The 26,134-nt window shown below is 59.3% G+C and overlaps 1 protein-coding gene and 1 long non-coding RNA gene across 22 annotated transcripts in view; one reads left to right on the top strand and one right to left on the bottom strand.

Moving 5' to 3' along the window:
• TNK2 (tyrosine kinase non receptor 2) overlaps nt 1–26,134 on the bottom strand; it is a 42,748-nt gene that overhangs the window by 6,462 nt on the left and 10,152 nt on the right. For 5 of the 20 annotated variants that reach the window (XM_072812201.1, XM_072812209.1, XM_072812208.1 and 2 more), the window contains exons 1-9: nt 15,984–16,385; nt 11,711–11,891; nt 10,589–10,659; nt 8,430–8,651; nt 7,546–7,698; nt 6,790–7,067; nt 5,195–5,321; nt 4,656–4,802; nt 4,477–4,571 (exon numbers count right to left, since the gene is read on the bottom strand). In XM_072812201.1, coding sequence (XP_072668302.1) covers nt 4,477–4,571; nt 4,656–4,802; nt 5,195–5,321; nt 6,790–7,067; nt 7,546–7,698; nt 8,430–8,651; nt 10,589–10,659; nt 11,711–11,891; nt 15,984–16,061 — 1,352 coding nt within the window. In that variant the 5' untranslated portion in view covers nt 16,062–16,385. Of the gene's footprint in view, nt 1–4,476; nt 4,572–4,655; nt 4,803–5,194; nt 5,322–6,789; nt 7,068–7,545; nt 7,699–8,429; nt 8,652–10,588; nt 10,660–10,811; nt 10,860–11,523; nt 11,647–11,710; nt 11,892–15,983; nt 16,387–18,623; nt 18,642–19,166; nt 19,262–20,610; nt 20,739–24,663; nt 24,798–26,134 lie in introns of those variants that run through there. The other 15 variants (XM_072812217.1, XM_072812219.1, XM_072812218.1 and 12 more) reach the window with 10 other exon arrangements.
• On the top strand, nt 18,137–25,484 carry LOC140625034 (uncharacterized). 2 transcript variants are annotated; one of them, XR_012024431.1, is made up of 4 exons: nt 18,137–18,370; nt 19,681–19,789; nt 20,625–20,711; nt 21,016–25,484. It is a non-coding gene; the product is annotated as an uncharacterized lncRNA (long non-coding RNA). The 2 variants fall into 2 exon arrangements; XR_012024432.1 differs by having other exon boundaries at nt 18,139–18,370; nt 20,625–20,693.

The raw sequence follows: 26,134 nt of genomic DNA, 5'->3' as shown, positions 1-26,134 counted from the left end.
CGCCAAAGCAGCACGACGGCCTTGCACTAGTGGCCTCGCAGCCAAGCCCTCCGGCCACACTCGCCGTGGGCACGCAGCCCCTGGTGCATTTGGGAGCGCTCGGAGCAAGCCACGCCTTCCCATCACTTCTGTGTGTCCAGGGCCCTTCACAACCTCCGGGCAGGGGTGTGGGACACCTGCCCTTATGCCTGTCCATCTCCTGGGGAACTCTTGTCTTAAATACGGGGTCTGGAAGCGGCCTAGCTTCCCAGTACAGCCGAACCACGGGAGCTCCTGCTCCTCACTCTGATCTCAGACACGAAAGCTCTGCTAATGTAGCCTAAGCCCGGGGCTGGGGTGGGGGCCGGGGCAGGAAGGGGCCCCCCGGACACTCCGAGTGGCAGGCTGCAGCTCCTGCATCTGCGCTGGGGTCACCCACAGCTGACCACACGGGCAGGGTCTGAGCCGAGGCAGAGGCGGTGCTGGCCTCACGCCGCCGTGGTGGGCGTGCACACACCCGGCCAACCCCCGGCCGCGCGCCCCGAGCGCCGAGGGGCCCCTCCAAACTGCAGCCGGGCTGCAGGGGCCGAGGGGGGATGGAGGCCGAGCTCCTGGATCCTCGTCCGTGAGGGGACGAGGCCCCCGGGAGCGGCATGACCTCCCACTGCCTGCCGTGGAGACCGCAAGTGGAAGCCCACGAGCACAGCAGCGCTCGGGAAGCCAAGGGGGTGGGGGGTGAGCCGGGAGCCCGGCCTCCCCATACAGAGCCGCTGACCAGCCCCCCGGGGTGGGAAGGGCGGGAGGCGAGGGAAGAAGGCAGGACGACACCCAGGGAGGGACGGCGCCCACCGCGAACGGCAGGGCCACTCCGAGGCGAGACGTCGCGGGACACTGCGGCCCAGGGCTGGCTGCGGCTGCCGTGCTCCCCTGAAGCAGGACGAAGGCGGGCGCCCGCCGCCGGGGACCCCGCCCCTGCCGCCCCGCTGCCCCCCCCCATCCCCACTGGCTCCCTGGGTTCTGCGTGGCCCTCCGGGGACCCTCTCGGACACCCCCGGGCCGGACGGCGGACTCTGCCCTCCACACCCCCTCCGACGTGCTCGCCAACCTGGCTGAGCGGCAGCGGAGGCGGCCGGCGGGGCCAGAAATCGGGCCCGCGTCCAAGGCCGGGGCCGCCCCGTGACCACGTCCTCCCTGTGGACCCCGAGCAAGGCCACGCTGGCAGGTCACTGCCTCCACGCCTTCCCCGAGCACAGCCGCAGCGTCATGCTGGCTCCTCCGGACACGCTTCGGAGAGGACAGAGGCCAAGCCACCTCCCTTTACTACAGGTGCGGCCGAGGCAAGAGCCCCGGGACTGCCTGCGGGAGTCCCGACGTCATTTCCCACCAACACTTTGCTACTGGGGAGGGGGAGTTGGGGGTTCAGAGCACGTGTAAGGGGGAGACACTCATAGGGCGCCCAGGGGCTCCGCAGTGGAGCAGCTGCCTTCGGCCCAGGGTGTCACCCCAGGGTCCTGGGATCGAGTCCGGCGTCGGAGTCCCTGCAGGGAGCCTGCTTCTCCCTCAGCCTGGGTCTCTGCCTCTCTCTCTGCAGCTCTCATGAATAAATAAATAAAATCTTAAAAAAAAAAAAAAAAAAAAGAGAGGGGGGACACTCTTGGGAATCACATCCCAAGCACACTCGGAAGCAGCATCCTCCCGACCAGGCTCAAACGTATCTCCTGAGACGGCCGATGCCGCCCTGCACCACCTGCCTAGCCCCCGAGGTGGGGGTGGGGGGACCAGGTGCCAGCGGCTCAGAAAGGCCTGAGGCTACCCTTGCCACCCGGCCTGCACTGGCCACACCCGCTCCCCCTCCACAAAAAGGCCAGAGTGTCCACAGCAAAGGGAGAGTCGGGCCCACCGAGGGCAGACACCACGACGCGGACAAGTCCCTGGGGGAAGAGAAAAGGACCCGCGTCTCCAGCACGGACTTTCTATTTCCTGCGGCCCCGTCAGTGGCCTGGGACAGGCAAGAGGTGGGCGGTACCTGGGAAACTGAGGTCTGGGCTGAGAATTGCCTAAGGCTGGCCCTGCTCTATCGGGGACCGGCTTCTGGAAATTTCAGCGCCCTGTCCCCGTCCCGGCCCACGGCGGTCCAGTCCAGAAGTGGCTGGTAAATGTTGCTTAGACATTCTGCTCAAGACACTGCCCCACTCACTTCTGAGTGACCCGGGCGGCCCCTGGTTTTAAGGGACAACACGGGCCCTTGCTTCCCCCCCACCTACCACTGGAAGCAGAGGCTCCGGGGATCAGGCCAGGCCAAGGCCCCGAGGAAGGATTTCAAATCCTCAGTCTCCTTTCTCTGGTTCTCTAAGAACAGAGCATGAAAATGCTGCCGGCTGCCCCAGCTTCCAAGTCAGACCCCCTGGAAAAGACCAGTTCGTCATCCATCCCTCCATCCAGACGCCGAGTCACAAGCCCCAGGCAACATCGAGCTGTCCTCTCTGCCCGGTGCCCGGTACCCTGAGAGGCACTGAGCCTCCAGAACCAGCCAGAGCCGGGGGCCAGGGGGTCCCAGACTCGACCTGGAAACAACGCCAGCACCTCTGAAGCAAGAGGAGCACAGGGCCAGTGGAGGAGCAGAAACAGAGCGGCGAGCCAGGCTGGGGAGACGGAGAAGCAGAGACGCACACGCAGGAGCCAGACCCAAGAGACCGTGAACAGAGCCCGTCCACCGGAGGCGGGGAGACCGTGAGCCAAACACACACAGAGACGTCTGGGTGCTGAGGAAACAGGGGCCCCGCACCCAGGCCCACCCCCAGGCCTCACCGGCCGCCTTGGCCTCTGCCCCTCAGCTCCCCCCTCCGAGCAGCTCCAGGAACGCGAGCGGGCGCCGTGGCCCACGCCGGCCCTGGCCCCCGAGGAGGAGCCCAGCGAGCCCACACTGGCAAGGCGGCCGCGGAGCCAGCAGCTGGGGCCAATGGGAGCCCGGGACGCCGGGGCGGGGCACGGTGCCTCCAGAGGAGTGGCTCCCCCGGGGCCCCACCTGCACCCAGGCCACCAGCTCCAGACACACGCCCCCGAACCAAGAAGCAACTGAGTCACTCCCTGGGGAACCCTGGGGCCCCACTGACAGCAAGGGACGGGCGGAGGTAAAAATCTGGGGCCATGGGGCATGAGCGGGGAGGCGCAGAGCTCGGGCTCCTGGCCGTGGGCACGGATACAGGCCCAGCCTCGGGCTTACGGGCCCACATGCGCCCCCCTCCAGGCGGGCCTCCGCTCTCATCTTCCTCTTTCCAGAAGGCTCCCGAGAGCCATGCCTACGGTCCCGTCTGGCGCCTCAGCCCCAGACCCACAGACTATCTTCCTCCCTGACCCCTGTGCCTCTCTCCTCCTGGAAGCTGTTGGCTTCTCTCCCCCACCACTAACTCCCCAAACCGCTACCCCCACACCCGACCGAGATGTCATTCGCGCTCCCAGATCCGGGGCCCAGAGTCTAGGGGGCCCCGTGCTGGGGCCACAGCGAGGGCAGGTCACGTGTCTGCAGGACCGCAGGGGCTCCGGGCCTCCCCCATCACCCTGACTCACCCAGAAGCTCCCCAACCGACGCCCGCGAGGCAGAGGATTTCACTAAAAGCCCCAGGCCCCTCGACCTGAGGTCTAAGCACAACGGGCTGTGTGGGAAGTGACCCCCAGCCCCAGCCCCCACCCCGCCCGGCTCTGAGTCACAGGAGCAGGGGCACCGGGGATTTCCTCCGCCTTGCGCCTCTTCCTGGTCCTCTGGGCTCACCCCTACCCCAAAGGCACCTCAAGCCTGCCCTGCCCCAACCAGTTCCTCAGCCGCCCTGGGGATCAGATAACAGAGGGTGGGGTGGGGGTGGTGGGCCTCCTCGGCAGAAGGCCCTGAGCAGGGGCCCCAGGTGGGAGCCATGAGTCAGGAGATGCCGCTGGAGGCAGAGACAGACACCCAGGTGTTGGCGGGGGGGAGGAGTCAGGAACAGAGGGCCCGGCATGGGGATGGGGCGGAGGAGCCCAGGGGGCACCCCAGCGGAGGAGGTCGGAGTGGGGAGGGGGCCCCGGGATGGGGACGGGGGCTCAAAGGGAGGGCAGAGGCTGCTTTGGGGGCTACTGCTAGGCACGGGGGGGGCAGTCAGGGCCCCTGTCCTGGGAGGAGGCGGGAAGGAGAGGGGAGGGGAGGGGAGGGGAGAGGAGGGGAGGGCAGGGGGAGAGGAGGAGAGGAACGTTCAGGAGCTCCAGAGTCCCTGGTGGTGGCCCTGGGGCCAAGCCGAGCCACTTCCTACGCGTCACCCCAACGGCAGTTTGGCTCCGACCCACACAGCCAGAGCCGAGCCGAGTGGGAAAAGGGTGAAGGAGGTGGTGCTGTGCAGGGAAACTCTGAGCCCGACAGTGAGGCGAGGCCGGCCCGTCCTTCCCCGCCGCCCAGCGCTGTGAGCCGTGGCCCTCCACCCGCAGCCCGCACCCCTCAAGGCCCTGCAGGCCCGGCCCCGTGCTCCCTACCTTCCCTCGATGACGGTGATGACGTCGTTCATCTGGATGTGCAGCTTGTCTGGTTCCTCAAAGTCCTGAAGGGCACGCATGTCGGTGGGCTGGGCCTGGGGGCAGAGCGGGGTCAGTGCCCACCCTGGGACTGAGCCCCTGCATGGGCACCCCAGCCCCGGGCACAGACCTGCCCTCACCTCCAGCAGGAAGTCCCGCAGAGCCACGAACGTGGGTCTGTCCTCTGGCTTGTGGGCCCAGCACTGGACCATGACGTTGTAGACATCCTGGGGGCAGTCCTCCGGCCGCGGGAGACGCTCCCCCTCCTTGTCAATCTTATGCAGAATCTGGCGGTGGGGCGGTGCAGTTGGAGCACAAGCAGGGCACCCAGCCCGTCACTCCCCACCTTCCCTCAGGCCCATGGAACAACGGGAGCTGTGGGCCGCCGTGCCTGCACCCCGAAGAAAAGCTGTGTCGGGGAGCCCAGCCCCGGGCCTCCGGTGGGGGCCTCTGGAGAGGTGGCCGCGGCAAGGGAGCAGAGCGCGAGCGAGCCTCGGGCGGCCCCGGCCGGAGCACTGCGGGCCCCTCTCTTGGCTCAGCGGCTCGAGAGGTCATGAGACGCGGGGCATGGGGGACAGGGATTCCAGCCAACGGGAGCCAGTTCCAACGGGCCGGGTGGGAGCCAGGAAGCAAGTCAATCCCCGCCCGGCACGTCAGGAGCACATCTCCGGCCCCTCACCTGACTGCCATTGAGGCCGATCCAGGGCTCCTGGCCGTAGGTGAACATCTCCCACAACGTCACTCCAAACATCCAGGTGTCACTGGCGTGGGAGAAGGTGCGCGTCTTCAGGCTCTCAGGGGCACACCTGGCAAAGGTAGGGGTCAAACAGAAGGCCTCTCAGAGCACAGCCACCCCCATCAGCCCGACGGACACAGAGCAGCCGCTCAGCACATCGCAGCCCTGTGCGCCAGGCTCAACGGTAGGTGTTGGTGACACGCGTGAACAGGGACAGGACTTACTGACTATGGGATGCACAGACTCGGAGGACATCATCTACGCTCCTGTCTTTATTCCCATGGAGCCCAGGCGGGAGGAGGGTGACGTGTGCAGGTCAGGGAAGCAGTCGGGGGAGAGGTCAGAGGCTCCAGAAATTGGTGAGGGGGAGGAGAGGGGATAACATCTCAGGCTGTTTTCTAATTGTGGTGGGAGGATGACGATTTCCGGATTTGGGGCAGGATCCTGGGATTTGGGTCATTTCAGCAGGAAGGTGTGGGTGGGAGATTTGGACAGGGTTTGGGGAAGAACTGACATGGATGGAAACCGTTTACACTGGCTTCACCCAAATACCCCACACTCCCTGTGGGACCCCCTTTTGGGTGAGCCAGAGAAATGCCCCCAGTGCAGCGGAGCCGGCAAAGGGGTGTCCCTGGGTGGGCCAAGGTGCGGAGTGACGGGGAAGCTGACCTGACCGAGAACCAGACTCTCTCCTGGGACTGGAGAGCCGGCCTGGCCACTCAGGTGGGGGGCGAGGGGGAGACGCTGCCCAGGGACAGTCACTCAAGACCCGCAAGCCCGGTGTTCCTCATCTGGGAAACCTAACAACGATCTGCTGGCTTCATGCTGCCGTAAGGGGACTCTATGGTTTACCACTCAAACCAGGATGCTTGGGTATGAAGGGGGTGCTATCAATGACCCCAGAACAACACAATCCGGAACGTGTAGTCACCCTACGTAAACGATCGACTGTGAGCGGGGCTGTGTATCCTAGGTTAGGAGGATTTTCCGGCAAGAACACGACCTACTCGTCGTACCCCAGAGCGAGGAGACCACACACCCCCTCGGGTGCCTCCAGAACCAGTGGATCATGACGGTCTCACACCAGGGCCGGGGCCAGGGCAGGGCCAGGTACCACCCTGGTGAGGTGAATGTCCCTGGTCAGCCTACAGGCCCTGACGTGGTCTGGCCCTGCCCGCAGCTAGCTCTACCTGGAACATACTTACCCACCAGTGTGCCTGCCTAACTTCTGATAAAGTCTGGTATTTGGGGAGCTGACTATGACAGAGTCCTCCTGGGCAGTCTTTCTGGGCCCCCACGGCACTCATCCCTGTGCATCTCAGTACCTGGCACCCGGGCCCAGAGAATTCCCCCGGGCGGATGAGTGAATGGACTACACACAAGAAGGGTCCCCGGGCCCAGGAAAGACAGAGGCTACTATGGGAACCGAAGCCCCGGAAACTCTGAGGCTGGGTGTGCAGGGACCGGGGGGGGGGGGGGGGGGGGGGGGGGGGGGGGAGGGGGGCAGGCCCCGTGAGCCAGCAGCACCTGTCCCTCACCAGGCAAAGGGCACCTTGCGATGCTCTTGCATGACATAGTGGTCGTCATTCTGGGGTAGCGCACGCATCAACCCGAAGTCCCCGATCTTGACCAGGTCACGGGTGGCCAACAGCAGATTTCGGGCAGCCAGGTCACGGTGAATAAAGCGCTTGGACTCCAGGTAGCCCATGCCCTCCGCCACCTGCACAGCGTAGCGGCTCAGAGTGCCCAGGAGGAAGTGGCCCTGGTGCTTGCGCAGCCGGTCCAACAACGATCCTAGCGGCGCCAGCTCCGTCACCTGGGGCCATGGAGGAGGCAGGAGGAGTAAGTGCCACCGAGCCCTGCCCCTCCCTCAGTGCCCCATGCTGGGCTCCCAGTCCCTCTCCTGAAGGCCTGAGCCTGCCCTCTGGGGACCTCTAGGACTTCTACAGCCTTCCCCAGCCTCTCCCCCTCCAGGTCGCACGGGAACCCGAGGCTCAGAGAGAAGCAACCCACAGAGGCTCAGATTAGAAATTCTAAAAACGAAACTCTAGGGCCGGCCCCTCCTATGAGTGCAACCCTCTGCCAAGGAGCACAAACAAAACCCAAAGATGGACTTGGGCTCCGGAGGACAGAGCACCAGGTTAGGCCCCGAGGAGCCGCTTTGCCACAGCAGGTGGAGGACCAGGGCCCCCTTCACCTGGACGGAGCGCGAACACAGCACCGACAGGGGGACGGGCCCCTCTGGGGGCGCAGAGACCCCACCTGAGCACCCACCCGCTGCCCGCAGAGCTCACCATCTTCATGGGCGGTGTGAGCACCACCCCATAGAGGCGAATGAGGTTGCGATGGTCAAGCGAGTGCATGGCGTTGACCTCCCGGATGAAGTCGTCCATGGCCTCTGGCTGGCTCAGCACGTCAGGCTTCAGGCACTTCACAGCCACACTCATCTGCCCGCCGCAGGGATGGGGATGGGGATGGGGATGGGGATGGGGGGGAGGAGTCAGGACAGACCTCAGGCCCCAACACTCTGAGCCCACCTGCTCCCCCTCCAACTTAGTCCTAATAGCCCTGCCCGGGGGCTGCTGGTCTGGGCGGGTGAACGTGCCCCGGGGGCCTGCGGCCTGGCCTGGGCCCCCCTTCCAGGCGGGTGGGGAACGCCCAGGTTAAACAGCAGCCATCACTGTGATGACAGACGTTCAAATGTCGTTGTAAAAGTGGAATACTGAAAATGTTGTAAATATAATGCCAAAAAACGAATGTACGGCGGCAGGCGGCAGAAATCCCCGTAGTGCTTCCCTCGGAGGAAGAGGAGACTAGGGGGAAGGGGCAAGAGCTCCCTCCTGGGGATGCGGGCGGGTCCTGCCTCCCATCCCTGCTTACACTGCTCCGCGCGGGTGTAAAAATGCACGAAGCCGAAATACTAACTGTGCTTCCTCTGAGTCGTGGGATTACAAACGCTTTTTCCTTATTTTTAAAAACAATTTCCAAACCTTTGTAATAATTATTTTTATAACTGAAGAAAGTCAGACCCGTCTAGTTAACCTGAGCGTGGCGTCCAGAGCAAGCCCCCCTCGAACTGCGTCCAGCCCCGTCCACATCCCGGCAGAGGGGGGCACCTGCCAGAGTACCTGAAGAGGCCTGTCCCTCTGCCACACCCCACAGGACCCAGAAAGCTCACCGTCTTCCCCGAGGGGGCATCCCACTCGCCCCTGCGCACCACGCCAAAGGAGCCATCTCCTAGCTTCTCGAATAGATGCAGGTCCCTTTCCCCAATGAGGCAGGTGAGGCTCTGTAGGGGCCCCTCCCCTGCTGGGCCCCCCGGGGTGGGTGAGGTCTTCCGGAAGGTGCTCTGAGAGTGATGAGGGGGGAACTCAGCCTCCAGTCGCTTTCCACTGAACACCTGTTTGAAGGCAGCCAGGGGCTAGATGGAAGCCGGAGGCCCCGGGGCCGGTCCTCAGTCCTGCCCCGCAGGGTCGTCCGCTAGGCCTCCAGAGAGCTCCTGGCGTGGCCAAACTGCCAGGGTGCAGACTGGCTGGAGGCCCACCCCTCCTCCAGACCACACCCTCAAATGGCAACCCCCAGTCTCAGTGTGGCCTCAGGGTGTGGGCCAGAAATGGCCTGACAGCCGTGCAGCTTGTGACGCCTGTGACCCCACGCCCAGCTGTGGGGCCAGGGGGAGCCCAAAGCCACTCTAGACCCATCCTCTGCACCACCTGTCCCCCCGTCCCCCTGCCCAGCACAGACTCTGGCCCCCAACCCAAGCAGATGGGCAGGAGCCCGAGGGGCCCTCCACAAACACCTCCCTTTCCATATTTAGCCCTGGCCCCTTCTCTGGGTTGCCCATTTGGCGCTGTCCGTCTCCACCCTCCCTGGGGAGCTGACTGCCCTTCATCCTGCCAGGGGGAGAGGATAATTTGAGCCTGAGGTTGGACTGTGAATGTGTGTGCTGGCGGGGCTGGCGGGGGGGTTGGGGGGGCGGTGTGTGTGCAGATGAAGCAAGGCCTTGCTGGGCCAGGGCCTGGGAAGACAGCTGGGCGGCTGGAGGGGCGCCGAGAGCTGTGAAAGGAAGACTGGAGGGGACTCTGCAGCCCAGGCTGTGGAGGGAAGGGGCCCAAGGCCAGGGGACAGGAGGCCCTCAGGAGTGGAGGTGGCCCCATGGGTCGGACTCGGCCACCCCCACTGGGGCATCCGGGCCTTGGCCTCAGACTGCAGACTCCGTCCGCTTGGGCCTCTGCCCCGCACAGGTTGGCAGAGCTGATCTGCACAGGGCAGGGGGTGTCTCCAAGCCAAGGGCCCCTTCTAGCCACCGCTCTGCCCTCCTCTCCGTAACTGAGCTCCCTTATGTCTGCGAGCAGTGCTCGGCTGACAAGGTCCTCACAGCCTTTATCTTGAGGGACCCTCTCCACTGCCTGGTGAGGTGAGCTGGCCAAGTGCCCCCGGCCTTCTACCTGAAGACAGGCCTCAGGTCTGGAGAGGTTCACTGACTGACCCCAAGGCCTCCTGGGTGGTGGATCGGCGATCCCTGAATCCCAGTGCAACCCCTGAATCCCGGGGCGCTGCACGGCTCTTCCCTCCTGCCTTCACCCCCCCAACAAACCCATCCTTCCTAAAACCTGGGCAAGGGACCAGGACAGTGTCCCCAGAAAAGGCCACAGGCTCCCAAGAGACAGCCCCTTTGCCAGATCACAGCCAGGAAATCTCGGCTGCCCAATCCCAGTCCAGCTGTTCTGCCGTAACGCACCCCCCACCCCAGCCTTGAGGCCAGGAGTGGGGAGGGAAGGCCCTGGCTGGTTCACTTCCTCTTGCATTGTCTTCCAGACAATGGGCAAAGTTCCACTGAGTCAGACCAGGGACTCACCACTCCACGGACCCAAATTAGGGCAAAGGGGGGGTGGCGGGGCAGGCTTGGGGAAGGAAGCTGTCAGCAGGCCAGAGGTCCAGAGAAACCCCCTGAGGACCAGGGATTGGACGGGGCGGGGAGGGGGGGAGCGAGGCAAAGATGTCCTGGGTCCAGACAGTCCGCACCATGCTGCCCTGGACACTGGCCCCAACAGTCAGACAGGGCACGGGCTCAAGTTACGGTGCACTTGTCAAAGAGCGCCTGCACCGCAGGAGGGGACACGAAGCCATCGTGGCACACGGGCTACTCACGTGCCATCTCTGGTGGGTACAAGAACCAGGCGGTTCTACAAGCACCCTGCCCAGGGAGACCCCCGGAGGAGGGAGGTCTGTACCAGGTACAGATGACACCCGCCTGGGAATGGAGGAGTTTCCTAGGCCTGACCTCAGAGGGAGGCCTGTGAGGCTGCCCGCCCCACTTGCTCCTCGTCCACGCACCTTGCTCATCCAAGACTTGCGTTTGCACATGGCCTTTCTCCTCTTCACAGCCTCCCACAACCGCCGCTGACCTGCGGGGAAAGAACGGGTTCCGATGTTGTTAAGGCAGCTCACGTCCCCCAGAGAAGCCACCTGCCTGCATGCTTCCTTGGTCCCCCGGGGTGGGTCCGGCACTAAATACTGCCCAGCACAATGACACCAAGGAAACACCATTCCAACCAACCAGGGGCCACAGCTAACGGTCACGGCATTCCACTTCCAGGCAGTGGTTCTTGAACTAGATGGAGGTGTTTAACCACCAAAACTGAACAGCAGTGATCTTTTTCCAACTCAAAAAAAAAAAAATCAAGGTAATGGATAGAATTTGCTCAGCTGTTTTTTTTTTTCTCCCATAAAATTCTATTACGTGCCTGGCATCAGATACCAACTATCCAAGCCCAACTAGCCTATGTCGATGTCTGATTTAGCAGGTTATTACTTATTTAGCTATTGTAAGCTGACTGTGTGAACAAATTTCTAACGCTCTACATGGAATACCATGGCTTCTAGATGTTACGATCAGTACTTTTAGGATAAATACGTGGAAAAGAAAGGAGTTCAACTTCTACGGCAGACCTTGGTGCATGGGAAACAGAATGAGTTCAGTTTATGGCAGATCTTTGTGAGAAAGAGACAGATGAAGGGCAAATTGGCAAACCATCCGAGGGTGTTCATACAGATCTCTGGATGCTGACCCCCTGGTGTTGAGAATGGTGAACAGAGCAAACTCACTTCCAGTTTATGGCAGAGGAGAGATGGAGGAAACCCATCCTACAAATGTCTGAACAAACCAAAAAGGGGTGTATGTTTAATCCTGAGTATCCAGAGCTCGAAGACTTCACTCTCCTTAAACTCCAGTTCACCTTTACAACTGCCAGCTGTTCTCATGCACTCACTGTGTGCAGCATGTACTGATGCCCCTCCACCCCACCTTGGGGGTTCCTGGACAGGCAGCGAGAGTTCTCAGCTGTGCCACCCCATGGAATGAGGAGGAGGGCTCTTCTATGCGGTGGGCAATCCTGAGGATAGAGGAGGTAGATGGTCAGTGGGGAAGCAACAAGCACGGCCAACGTCCCCACCTACCAGGCCGGCCCATGCCAATCTTCTCCAGGTCCTCATTCTTGACATACTCAAAGTGGGACAGGCGGGTAACATTGAGGTCATCGCGGAGCCGCAGGAAGTACTGTTGCAGCTGCACCTCGGACAGCAGCTCCAGCAGCCAGCCTGTGCCCTCCTCCGGCTGCATGCTGCTGCTGCCCAGCCTCTGTGGGGAGGAAGAAAGGCTCAGGGACTAAGGGGTGCAGGCAGGTAGTGAGGGACTCTGCCCTGAGTGCCCTGGCCTCACCCACATCCTACTAAGCTGCTTCAACGAACCCAAATCACTTTCTTGTTTCCCCCCAAACAGCCGTAGAGGATGGCCTGTACCCCTGTGCCCCTCTTCCCACCAGGAACGACGACAGAACTCGGGCAGTTGGAAATCAGCCCGGGCTCTGGAGTCGGGGTCTAAAGTCCACACTGTGGCCGACTGACCGGAGATCAACCTCTCTGTTCTCAGACAGTCAACAAGCCATTTGAGAAGCATCAAAACTATCGGTTGTGTCTCCAGGAAAATATACACATTCTTAAAGTTTTCATTTAAAAATTGGGGAGGGGCACCTGGCTGGTTCAGTAAGTAGAACTAGTGACTCTTGATCTCAGGGTTGTGAGTTCGAGCCCCACACTGGGCCTCATGTTGGCTGTGAAGCTTACTCAAAAAAAAAAAAAAAAAATATATATATATATATATATATATACTACTTTACATATATGTATCGTTTTAAAGGTTTTATTTATTTATTCATAAGAGACACGGAGAGAGAGAGAGGCAGAGACACAGGCAGAGGGAGAAGCAGGCTCCATGCGGGGAGCCTGATGCGAGACTTGATCCCAGGACCCCAGGATCATGACCTGAGCCAAAGTCAGACACTCAACGACTGAGACCCAGGCGTCCCTATATATGTATATAATCTTAATTGGGGGGGAGGGTGCAGGGTCCCTTGAGACCCATCCATAGGTTCCGCAGACCTGATGGGCCCCAGAGAAAGCACTGTGGACCAGATGAGCTCTAAGTCCCACCCAACACCTGACATCACCAGAGCATCGCTCCCCAAATCCAAAGACCATCCCGCAGGAGACCACTCAAGTGCCGGGCTGTCAGGACCACAGTGAGTGGAAGACAAAAGAGGGGCAGAGGCTGGGGTGGGCTTTCCGATGCCGGCTCAAAGAGGCAGCACTACTTAGCTCCATCAACGGCTGTCACCAGACTGCTGCCCAGGGTTGTCAAAGCTTTTCATTTTTTCAAGAAATATTGGAAATCTGGGAATCCCTGGGTGGCTCAGCGGTTTAGCACCTGCCTTAGGCCCAGGGCGTGATCCTGGAGACCCGGGATCGAGTCCAGCATCAGGTTTCCTGCAGGGAGCCTGCTTCTCCCTCTGCCTGTGTCTCTGTGTCTCTCATGATTAAATAAATAAAATCTTTTAGAAAAATATTGGAAATCTGAATCTATATGTGAAATCTCACCATTTTTGAAAAGGTAATATATGCACATGGTAAAATATTCAAAAAGGCGTTCTTAAACAGAGATGGATGAATGAATGAAGTCTCATTCCCTGGGCTGCTGCACAGCAAGCCACCTACCCCCCGTCCCCAAAGCCACCTGCCATAAACGACTTCTACATATCCTTCCAGACTGTTTTGCCCCCACACAAATATTCACCCATCAACCACACCATTCTGTTCCTTGTTTTCATTTCACATTACATCTTTCTCCTGACCTTTTTTTAAAGATTTTATTTATTTATTCATGAAAGGCAGAGAAAAAGGCAGAGACACAGGCAGAAGGAGAAGCAGGCTCCATGCAGGGAGCCCGATGTGGGGCTCGATCCCGGGACCCCAGGATCATGCCCTGAGCCGAAGGCAGATGCTCAACCACTGAGCCACCCCGGGATCCTATCCCTGAGTTTTTAATTATGTCAACGAATTCAAGTTTGCGGTACACATGCACGTGTGCGCACACACATGTTCCGTGCTGGCCAAGCAAAACACATGTGCAGGCCAGAATCAGCCAACGGGGCCATGGGTGAGTGAACCCTGACCTACACACTCTGCAGCCCAGAGAAAGAGGACGGGGCACCCCTTGAAACGAAGCAGCCTGACCCACTGGACCCAAACCCATTCCTGTCCAAGTCATACACCTCAAAGCTGAGGGCTTGCCCAGGGCAGCCCCTGACCCACGTTCCGTCCCCAACCGAGGATGACCAGCTGCGCCTCAGCCTCCCACCGAGTCCGAGGTGGCCGTGGGCCCCAGCTCCCATCACAGGGCACGGTAAGGGAAGCAGACACTTGCAGCTCAGGCCTAGCGTGAGCCTCCTGCCTCCACAGTTCCCAGCGGTGCTGAGAGCCCAGTGCCAGGACTTCAGACCCTCCCAGGCAGCTCAGGGCAGTACAAAGAGCGACAAACGGGATGAGAAGCCTCAGTTCAAACCATGGCTTAAAAAAAAAAAAAAAAAAACCCTGGCTCCTCCACCAAGGCAGCTGGGCGATGGGGAGGGTTTTTTTTTTTCCAAACTTCAAGCAGTGACCCTTTACCCAGATGGTGCTCATGAGGGCTGTACGGCCCCCTAGGGGACATTCTTGGTTGTCATCATGTTGGGGGCCAGTAGTGGCATTTAGTGGGTGATCAAGGGACAAGAACACAAGTTATCCTACAACATGCAGGGCAATCTCACTGTCCCAAGTCCTGTACAATGTAATTCATGCAGGTGGGAAACTGGCTTATAAGCATGCGAACCTAGAACCAAATTCCATTTTACGTGCGAACAAAATCGGATTTTGCAGTTTCAATACGCACCGAGAATGAACACGTAAACGGTGGAGGGGGGGAGGGGGACTGGCCTTTGTTTTATCCAGAACTTACCAAAAGTTGTTTGCTACTTAGAAAAACATCACTGAAGGCAACCCAACTTTATTGTTTCAAAACTCCCCTGTGGGTCAGCACTTGTAGACGCTGCCTCCCCGGTGGTTCTACTGGAGGTCCTAGCGCTGACTACCTCATCAGGTCAGAGGGCCCTGACGTATCAGGAAATGCTATCATCACCGTCCTTTCACTTCTCCTTTCTTTTTTTTTTTTTTTAAAGATTTATTTATTTATTCAGAAAGAGAGAGAGAGAGGCAGAGGGAGAAGCAGGCTCCATGCAGGGAGCCCGACGTGGGACTCGATCCCGGGCCTCCAGGATCACACCCCGGGATGCAGGCAGCGCTAAACCGCTGCGCCACCGGGGCTGCCCTCACTTCTCCTTTCAACTACAGGTGACATCCCGGTGACTGACAATATACACACACGGCAAGAAGGTTATATTTCTATTAATTTTACTTGAGAAGAAAAACAATCGCCCTAAGGCTTCGACTGTATTTACCATATGCCAGGCAGTCTAAGCAGTTAGCTGTAGTCACTCACTTATCCTCAACGACAGTAGCTGTCACACACAAAGGAGTGTGGACAGGACGTCGCTGCTTTCCAGAAGGCGGCCCCAAAGGTGCACCGTGAAAATCACCGACCCAGGCTGCGCGTCTGCCGCCGCCACTCCCACCACCACGGCACCCCCTGCGTGCCCCAGGGCGCGGCCTGCCAGCAGGGCCAGCAGCCTAGAGACCCCCTCCTCTTCCTGCCCCGTGTCCAAGTCTCAGGGCGCCAGGCTCCTCACTCCCACCCCCGGGTGCTCCCAACAAGAGCCGAGGGCCATGCCCTGGGTGCGGGGACTGCGCGGACACCAGACCCGGAGCCCTTCCCCTGACGCCGCTCAGAAAGCACAGAGTGGCCTGGTTCTTTTCGCCAAGACACCGGGAACAGCCCTGCCTGCCCAGCTGGACACTCCCCCCAGCCCCAGGGACAGGGCTGCTCTGCGTGGGGGTGTGCGGGGAACTGGGAACACTGGGACCGCAGCGAAAAGCCACCAGGCCCTCAGTCCTGCCCCCCGCCAGTCCCAGGGTGACCCTGGACAAGCCCCCGCCCCCCCACTCCCCGTCCCCTCCTCACCAGGTCTCGCTGGCCCGGAAGCACAGGGCACGCACCGCATGCCCCTCCGCTCAGTCCCCGGCTGGGGGGCCCCGGCCGCGGTCCCCACCTGTGTCTGCCGCGGCGCCGGACGGCGTCCCGTCCCAACCAGGCTGCAGCAGTCCAGGGCAGAGGCCCGGAGCCCAGCGCCCCCCTCAAGCCCTCAGCCCCTCCCAGTCCCACACTCTGCCCCCCAGTGACCCGCTGGCTCCAGGGGCCGACCCCAGCCCCAGCCAGTCCTACCCGCACCCCGGCCTCACTCACTGTGTACAGGCGGCGCCGCAGTCTGGCCAGGAGAGGGAAGGAGAGCTCTAGGCCAGGGAACCGACGAGCTGCGGGCATCTCCACGGAGCTGGACCCCCGGCCCCGGCGCTGGGGCTCTGGCCCAAGGGGGGGGAGCAGGGGCTTTAGCTCCTGAGCTCAGGGTCCTGCCCAGAATGGAAGCTGACCAGAGGTCGGCCCCAGGAGTCCCCCAAATCCCACACAGGGGTGCGGAGTGGGGCAGGAAAACAGGGTGGGCCCCTTTTCCCGGCTGCACAGCTGTTTCCCCAGCTGGCTAGTCTGGCAGGGGCAGGTTAGCTCCCCTCGGGCTGGGGGCTGGGGGCTGGGGGCTGGCTGCGGCCGGTCCCCCGTCCTGCTGCTCCGACTGCTCTTCAGCGCAGTGGTCACAGCTCAGCCCTACTCCCTGGCTCCCCCGCCTGACCGCCCGCCCGCCCTCCTCCCTCCCTCCCCAGCTGAGCAGCTCTGACACTGGCTGAAAAAGGACCTTTCTGAATCACTGCCAAGAGGGTGGCGGGAATAGGGGGACTCTTCCTCCCAGCCACCCGCGCTGGCCCCCCTGTCTCCCCATACACAAGGCCCCCTGTCTCTGGCTTCCACCCCAGCCCCCATAGCTGCAGACAACTCCTGGGATTTTAGGGTGGGGGCTATGGGAATCGAGCAGCACCGTACAAAGAGGGGTACAGACTCCCATATGGGCTTGTCTGGGGCCGTGGGGGCCAGAACACAGCCTGAGTTGGGGGCCTCGGCCCCAGTCAGTCATTCCTGGGCCCCGGAGGCAGACCCTTCAGAGACCCTCCCCCATCTCCAAGTCCCAGCCTTGGCTGGGCGTCTCCTGGCTCAGGCCCTAATGTGGCCCTGTTACCCTGGTGCCCGACGGAAATAGGAGGCCGGCAGCCTGCCAGAGTGGGACAGTCCGGCCAAGAGCGAGGGGGGTTGGGGGGGTGAGGAATCTCCACCCCCTCCCCTGGGGTTGCCTCACACTGCCCGCAACATCCAGGGTGCCTCCTCCCCCAGACCAGCTGGCTAAGATCCAAAGCCCCCTCAAAACAAACAAATATGCCCCTACTCTCTGCTGGGATGCCCCCACCCCAAAACAATAGGGTTCCAGGCTATATAGGAGGTTTCTCATATAGCACCCCCACCCACAGACAACAGCCTCAGCTAAAGGAACTAGAGACACTCCATCAAGCCCCCATAAGCCCCCCATGTTCCTGCAGCTGACAAATGATCCCTCTGCCCCTCCTCAAGAGTGCCAGCTGCTCTTACACCCCCCTCACTGCGGCCCCCAGACACACCTGACAGCTGCAGGAAGTCCTCGCAGTCTCCCTCGGCAACCCCTCCCCCCTCCGCAGCCATGCCCGGGGAGCCCGCGTCTAGTACGTACACTGCTCTCTTGTCCCTATCCAGCTGGCTACTGGCTCCGGGAACCCCAGCTGGTGGGGGGGGGGAGGTGGGGGGCAGGCAGCTGGGTGAGAGTTTGGGGAGCCAGCATCTTAGGCTCTCTTTCCAGGACCTCTGTTAGTGCTCGAACATCCTAGCAGAGAGGTGGTCACCTGAAAGGTCAGCCATTTCCTGCTCTGACCCCACGGCCCCCTGGCAGGGGGATGACACTCCCAGCCCCATGTCATCCACCGCCCAAAGCCTGTGGCGCCCGCCAGGTACTGCCTCCTGTTGGTCCAGTGAATCACGGTCTGAGGCTGGGGTCAGAGCTAATGGACAAGATGAAGTCAGGCTGAGGTCACCCTGGAAGTGACTCTTCCCCCAAACGCTGCCAGACAATGCCCATGGCTCAGGGAAACCTACTGCCTATTTCCCACCAGACCCCACCCTCTAAGGAGCCCCAGGGACCCAACTCTAGGGAACAATTTAAGGAAAAATTACTTCCTCTGCTGTAAGACGGGGGCTGCTGGATCAGAACAGCCAGATTAAAATTTCTGGCTGCCCCCAAAAGACGAGCCCCAAGTCCATCAAAACCCTATGCCGGACTCTTCCCCTAAGACGTTGCATAGGAACAAGCCTCAGCTGCTTGCTCAGCAATCCAGGAAAAGCAAAGCCCGGTCAGAGGTGGGAGCTCAGGCCAGTTCTAGGACCCCTTCTGCTCGCCCTAGAAAACAGCCTCCACCTTTTCTGCCCCCCTTTGCCCTGTCAGCTGCCGCCCTCTGCTGACCAAGAGAGAAAGTGCTCGATCTCCAAGAAGGGAAGCGGCCCCATGAATGCAGGGATTTTTCTCTAAAGCAAACAAGGACATTTAGGTTAATGTGCACATTCTCAAGTGAGCAAGAGCGCCGGGAGGCCGAGGCCGCAGCGCCCCTAAAACACCGAAGCAAATCCTGGCGCCACTCCTGGGGGCTCCCGCGGAGGGCTGCAGTGTAAGTGGGTCCCAGGGAACCCAGGGACACCGAGGCAGGTGGCCCCGCTGACTGGCCGCGCACCCTGCACACGCACACACCCGCAGCCCTCCTCACCCCAGATCGCCCCCCCCGGGTCTGGCCGGGGCCCAGGGGCGGGCACCCCTCACCCCGGGAGGCCTGGGGCTCTGCGGGCTGGGCCCTGTGCTCCCGGGCAGGTGATGGGTGTGGGGCCCGGGCGCCTGCCTGCCCCCCCGCCAGCTCCTCCCGTTACCTGCGGGCCCTCCTCACCCCCAGCAGGCGCAGCTGCGCGGATCTCGCCCCGGGGCACCCACCCGGGCCTCGGCCTGGCAGGGGCAGGGCCCTCCCGCGCCCCCTCCCGCGCCCCGCGGCGTCACCGCCCTGCGTCCTGGGAGGCCCGGCCTCCAGCATCCTGGGGGGGAGGGGGAGGCTGGGGCTGCTAGACGCCCCCCCAGGGTCAGCCCGGGGGTCCCCGGGGCCTGCACCGACGATGGGGTCCCCCGGGGCCGCCCCCCCGCCCGCTGAGCCCCGGGGAGGCCCGGGCCGCCGCACCTCCACGACCGCGGGGCCAGGGCTCCCCTCGGCCCCCGGGCCACCCCCCGGACCCCACTGCCCCCAGTCAGGCCCCCGGACTCAGCAGGCCCCCCCCCACCCCCGTCCCGGCGGAGGTCCACGGAGACCGCCTAAGACGCACCGCATCCATCCCGCCTGGACCGAGACCCCTCCCCACCCCGCGGGGCCTGGCGCCTCGGCCCCCACCCGGCCCACCCGGCCCACCAGGCCCACCTGCCCGCACCTGGCCGCCTCCGCTCCGCTCCGCAGCGAGCCCGCGCCCCCCGCCGGCCGCCCACCTGCCGGGCTCCCCGCGGCTCGCCCCGCCCTCCTCGGCCCGGGAACAGGCCCCGCCCCGCGCGGAAGCCCCGCCCCCACCGCCCCAGCCACGCCCCGCCGCGGAAGCCACGCCCCCACCGCCCCTAGCCACGCCCCGCCGCGGAAAGCCACGCCCCCGCCGCCCCAGCCCGACCTCGACAGCGGCCTCCCCCGCATCCCCGGGCTGCCCGGGCTAGGTGCGGGGGGCTCAGGGCGGGGCTGCCCTCCGGCTCCCGGGGGAGGTGCCCCAACACGTGCCCACGCGGGGCCCTGCGCGCAGCTCCGGCCGAGGAAGCCCCACCGCAGGGGCTCCTCGTCTCCTCCAGCCCTGAGGGCCCCACGGGCCCCCCCACCCGCTCATTCTGCTGGCATCTGAAGCATCCTCGGACTCCTTAGTACCAGGTATTTAGGGCTGAGCTCAGGGAACCCTCCCCTTCCAGGGCTGAGGCAGAGGAGGACAGAGATGCTGCGGGGACACCTGCCCCCCCCACCATCCCCCCCAAAAAACTCAACCTCAAGACGGAGGAAGGAGCCCCCAGGAGGCTATAGGTGAGTTTCTCTAAGGCTCACGCTCCTCACGGGCTCCTTCTCCATCCTGAAGCATGCTGCGGGGGGCTGACCCCCGGGGAGCAGGGTGGGGGGCGGCTGACCCTGCCAGGCAGGGCAACTATTCCCGGCAGAAGTTCCTGGGCATCTTACCCCAGCTAGAGCAGAAACTAGTTTTGTGGGAGGCTGCAAGAACCCAAAGTCAGGAGACTATACTAACCCAAAGTTAGAGGGGAAAAAAAGCTGAAAATATCAGGCCCATCCATTCTTCCCCTGGCTGGATGAAGGGTGTGATCCAAACCATTCCTCCCTCCGTTTTCTTCTTCCCTCCCCCACCTATAACCCCCCTGCTTCCTAATGCCATCCTGCTATAAGATAGCTGCAGGATCCAGACTGCCTCTGGGATTTGGAGGGAACCTGCCCTCCATGTGTACCCCTCTGGTCTAGAACCCCCATCTCTACAGGGAGCTGGGAGTGGCCAGGAACCAGCTCCTCTCGGCTGTCCACTCCCCTCCCCCAGCCTCTCCGGCAGCATCAGTGAAGTGACAAATCCACACTGAGGAGCAGACATGACATGTAATTTCCGGCCAAGAGATTTTTCCAAAACAATCTACCGTATTCTTGGGAGTATATGCCAACCTCACCTCCAAGCCTGCCCCCTCCATGCAGCCCCCTCCCATCCCTGCCGTCCCCTCTTCTGTAAGCCCTGGAGGGAAAACAACACACTGTGGAAGGGGGGGGGGGGCTTAAAGTTCCTCCCCCGGCCAGAGGATTATCTTGCCTCCACATGCCAGCCCTGCCAAGCCCACACAGCCTCAACTCACCCCTCTGTACGCAGGCCCCAAGCTTCTGGACAGAAGCCAGGCTGGTTCCCCTTGGGACCTCATCGCAGAGGGAACTGCACCAGGTAACCCCACGCCTTCAGGTCAGTCCAGATCTGACATCACACTGGTCTGGGGAGGAGGCTGGCCTGAGGCCAACAGAGACAGGAGTGATTCAGACGTGCAGCATGGCTGTCCACACCCTCTCCATCTCCAGGACACAGGGGCCCAACCCCTTCCAGGAGAGTTGGGCAAGCTGCAGTTCTGAGGAGAGGCAAAGCTGAGGCGGACTGGCTCAGTGGTGCCAGGCCCACAGGCCCCAAGTCCAGCCCTGCAGCCTCTTCTCCCTTCGCCGTAGCTGCGGATATTTTCCGAAGACTTCTAACTCTCCCTTCCTTCTCTTCCCAGTGGATGCTCTGCTGAGCGTCCCTTCCTCTCCTCGCAGGGCTCCAATTATCCCGTGCCGTCGGTCTCCATCTCTGACCTCCTGAAGCTCTAGGCCCATGTTTGCAGACATTTCCAGGACAGTTCCACCAGGAGGATGCATGGGTACCACAAATTCTGTTATATCCAAACTGAGCTTGTCATCATCCCCTTAAAGCTAGCTCACACAGGCTCCTAGATCCTGACCGAAAATATCACAAGCCAACATGGGCCACCCAGGCTAGAAACCTCACCCCAGGGCCTCCCCCCAACTGTAACTTCCTACCTTCCCCACTGGGCAGGCCACAAAATCTTGTTTCTGCCTCCTCATCATTCCTCCCATCAATACCAATGGGATCAAGAATCAGACGGATGTAAAGTCTTAAAAAAAAAAGAAGAAAAGAAAAGAGAAAGAAAAGAAAGAAAAGAGAAAAGAAAAGAAAGAAAAAAGAAAAGAAAAGAAAAGAAAAGAAAAGAAAAGAAAAGAAAAGAAAAGAAAAGAAAAGAAAAGAAAAGAAAAGAAAAGGGATGCCTGGGTGGCTCAGCAGTTGAGTCTCTGCCTTTAGCTCAGGGCATGACCCTGGGGTCCCGGGATCAAGTCCCACTTCGGGCTCCCCACAGGGAGGGAGACTGCTTCTCCCTCTCTGTGTCTCTGCCTCTCTCTGTGTCTCTCATGAGTAAATAAATATAATCTTAACAAAAAAAAAAAAAAAAAAAAAAAAGAATCAGACAGACCTGAGTTGAAATCTTGGCTTTGACACTTCCTAGTTGGGCAACTTTTGGGCAAATGACTTAACTTCTTTTTTTTTTGTTTTTTTGTTTGTTTTTTTTATGACTTAACTTCTATGACACAATTTCCTTATCTGTAAAATGGGAATAAACAGCACCTCCTTCACAGAGTGCAGATTCAATGAGATCATGAACGGCACACTTAGCACAGCACCCGGCCCACAGCCCCCTATTGCTATTATTGTATCCGAAGTCGCTCCCCTGCTTATATCCTTCTGTAACTCCTCAATAAGCCAAATACAAGGCCCTTCAGGACCCACTCCTTGCCTATTTGTCCACCTCCACACCTTATCATTTTCTTCAAATGACTCCATGTTCCAACCAAATCAGATACTTGCCCTTCCCTAAATATACTCCCTTCTTTAGTTTTAATGTCTCTGAGCGATCCCCTTTGTGATGGTCCTTCTTTTGTTCTACATGATGAAAACTCTACACATTCCTCAAGATCCATGTCATCTCCTCTGTAAACTGCCATTTCCTACCCCTAAATGGTTATTTTTGACATGCTTCCCATATTACTGTTAAAATAATATTTGAAAAGAGGAATGGTATAAAACATAATACAGCTAACTCTTGGGTTTGAATAGTACAGGTCCACTTATACATGGATTTTTTTCAGTAAACACTGTATGGTACTGGAAATGTATTTTCTTTTCTCCAGTTTAGAGTTGTAAGACTACAGTATATAATACATATAACATATAAAATATGTGCTAAGTGATTGCACATATTTATCTTAAGTTGTTTAAGTTTTCCGGTCAATAGAGGCCATCAGTAGTTAAGTTTTCGGGGAGTCAAAAGTTATATGCAGATTTTTCAACTGTGCGAGAAGGGTCAGCACCTATAACCCCAATGTTGTTCAAGAGTCAGCTACAGGGGTGCTGGGTGGCTCAGTCAGTTAAGCATCTGCCTTCGACTCAGGTCATGATCCCAGGGTCCTGCGATCGAGCATGTTGGGCTCTCTGCTCAGTGAGGAGCCTGCTTCTCCCTCTCCCTCTGCCCTTTCCCCCTGCTTGTTCTCTCTCAGATAAATAAATAAAATATTTTTTAAAAAGAGTCCACTATAGGGGCACCTGGTGGCTCAGTCAGTTAAGCATCAGCCTTCGGCTCAGGTCGATTGTATCCCAGGGTCTGGGGATCAAGCCCTGAATCGGGCTCCCTGCTCAGTGGCAAGCCTGCTACTCCCTCTCCCTCTGCCATTCCCCCTGCTTGTGCTCACTGGCTCTCACTATCTGTCAAATAAGTAAATAAAATCTTTAAAAAAAAAAAAAGTCAACTACAGTATAGTGTATGTGGAAAATAGCCAAATGAATTTAAAAATTAATAATCCATCACGATCTGATCCATAAAGGGTCACTATTCTTATAACAATCCGTATTAATATAGAATTCTACGGAGAGAGTTCTATAAGCAAACCTCTACTGTGGTTTGTATCTTGTAACTATCTGTTTTTATCTGCCAGTTTGAAGCCAGAAGCTGGCAAGGTAGTTGGTCAAGAGAGTTTGCTAACAGGACTTCAAACCCATCAGACAGACACTGGAGAAAGGAGGGTTGCCTACTCCCAGCGGACACCAGGAATAAGCTCACTGCCTCCCTGCCTCCACCCACCCGGGCTTTGCTCCCAGTATTTCTAATCCAGAAAGCAAGCACCTTTGTGGAAAGAGGGGCTGCCAATCTCATTACAGCCACTCCTGTCCCAGAGCCACTAAGCTACTTTGTCCCCACAAAGCCGTTTCAGCACCCGGGAGGACCCGGCCAGTCCCTGAGACCGACGGAGCCCTCGAGGCCGGCTTCTGCAGAGGCTGCGTCTCACCGGACCCCGCAGGGAGAGCTGGAGGACAGACACCACAGCTTTGAAGCGAAGGAAGTCCAGTTTTGTCAGGCATCCCAGCCTCACCAAGGGGCGTGAGGGAGGGACAAGGTGGGGAAGGCCGGGCACAGAAGCAGGGGACCAGGTCAGATATGGGACCTGCTACGCCTCATCTTCTTCAACTCCAGCGGGGGAGGTGTGACTTCAGAGAAGAGAGGCAAGAATCTTAACGAAACACCACTACACAGACCCACACTGAACTCCACACCGCCCCACATGCACCAAGCTGGTCCTGAATATACTCTGTTGCCGTTTCATGATCCCGCAGCTCAAGACTGGCATGCCAACCCTGACACCCAGAGACAGGACGCCGAGAGCCCCAACACATTCCCGGGCATTCCTCCCACCAACAAAACACCACTCGTGTGTGGCAGAGGATAAATTCCAGCAGCTGTCTGGGTTTTGTGCACACGCACACCAGGCATGCCTTGGTGCCAGGCCTGGGATGCAGGGCACTGCGGAGAGCTGCCTCTTGCCAATCCTCTGGCCCAGGCATCATCACAGCACTCAGTGATGCAGAGCCTCCCGGGAAGGGAGGAAGGAGGCAGCCCAGCTCCCCCACCAGCCACTCCCAGAGCTCTTCCAGGGCTGGGCAGGGGCTGCCCGGCTGGTCTCCTGCCTGCTGGCTCAGGCCTCACCCCACCCCCACCCCTTCAGCAAGAACCTAGAGCTGAAGGGGCCTATTGTTGAGGCTGGCGGTGGGGTGGGGAGAGAAGCCAGAGCTGTGACTGGTGGAGCACGGATTCTGCAAGAGGGACTGCTCATCCCCTCTAGACCATGTCTACACCAGACCCCAGGAGCTAGCAACTTCCGCGGCAGGACAGGCTGCAGGGCCCAGGAGAGGAAGGGTCTGAAACTGGAGTGAAAGAAATGTTGGACCACTCGCCACCCACTATATCCTGCCTATCCATTTTAGCAATAAAGAAACTGAAACCCTAAAAGGGGAAGGGACTTGCCTGGCGCAACACACTTACAGAGCGCCTGTCTGGAACTGGAGGAGATCGACGGCTCGGAGGGGCGGTGATCCTCTTCCAGCCAGAGCGGGGCAGCCGTGCCAAGGTCAGGGACGAGCAAAAGGTAAGGGGCCAGAGAGCAGGCACAGCACATGGGCGACAAGCAGAGACAGGAAGGACCCGGGGCTCTCACGCCCAGCCGCAGCCCTCGGCTCCGGGGCTCCCAGAAGGCCCCGCTGCTGAAGGAAGAGACCAGGCCAAAACTCTCGCGCCAACCCCGTCCCCAGTCGCTCACCACGTACCTACGATGTGCTCCCCCTGTGCTGCGGTTCTGGGGACATAGGAAGGAGAACTTATAGTCTGGGTCCTCAAGAAGACACTATGGGCAGGTTCTTTTTTTTTTTTTTTTTTTTTTTTTTAGTAGAAAGCAACGGGTTTTTAAAAATTCATTCATTGATTCATTTTTAGTGAGCTCTACACCCAAAATGGGGCTCAGACTCAAGACCTCAAGATCAAGCATCACATGCTCTACTGACTGAGCCAGCCGGGTTCTTTAAAAGCTTTATTAGGGCTGGGAGGAGAGGGAGATGGGGGGGGGGGGCGGGGGGGCTGGGCAGTTCAGTGGGTTAAGCATCAGACTCTTGATCTCAGCTCAGGTCTTGATCTCAGGGTCATGGGTTCAAGCCCTGAGATGGGCTCCACGCTAGGTGTGGAACCTACTTCAAAAAAAAAAAAAAGCTTGGGACGCCTGGGTGGCTCAGCGGTTGAGTGTCTGCCTTCGGCTCAGGTCCTGGAGTCCCCAGGAGTCCTCCGGTGATCCTGGAGTCCCGGGATCGAGTCCCACATTGGGCTCCCTGCATGGAGCCTGCTTCTCCCTTTGCCTACGTCTCTGTCTCTGTCTCTGTGTGTGTCTCTCATGAATAAATTTTTTAAAAATCTTTAAAAAAAATAAATAAATATAACAGCTTTATCTTCATTGACTGATTAAAAACCTCCCCTTACTATCCCGCATGATCCCCGTTTTACAGGTGAGAAAACTGAAGTTTGGAAAGGTGACCAGGGTCCTGCAGAGAGTAAGACAGAAAGCCAGGACTCAGCCCGTATACAACTGCACATTGAATTTCTTGGCTCATATATGCAGGTCCATGGAGGGCAGAGCTGGGGTCTTATCATTAAATACAAACTGAATGACTTCAGGGATTCTGTGAGGAAGTTTAAAGAAAGGATAAAGGTTCCCGGAAAAGACAGCAGATTGCACACACACATACACAGTTCCACTCCTTCCCGAAACTCCACCAAACTACAATATTAAAAAGAAAAAAAAATTTTTTTTTAAGAAAAAAAAATTTTAAGAGAAATTTTTTGTTTTGTTTTTAAAAGATTTTTTCATTCATTCATTCATTCATTCATTCATTCATTCATTCATTCATTCGAGACAGAGAGAACAAGTGAGCTGTAGAGGCCCAGGCAGAGGGAGAAGGAGGCTCCATGC

This window comes from Canis lupus, chromosome 35 (genome assembly GCF_048164855.1).
Source record: "Canis lupus baileyi chromosome 35, mCanLup2.hap1, whole genome shotgun sequence".
NCBI classification, from domain to species: domain Eukaryota; kingdom Metazoa; phylum Chordata; class Mammalia; order Carnivora; family Canidae; genus Canis; species Canis lupus.
This window is presented reverse-complemented; position numbering and strand designations above follow the sequence as displayed.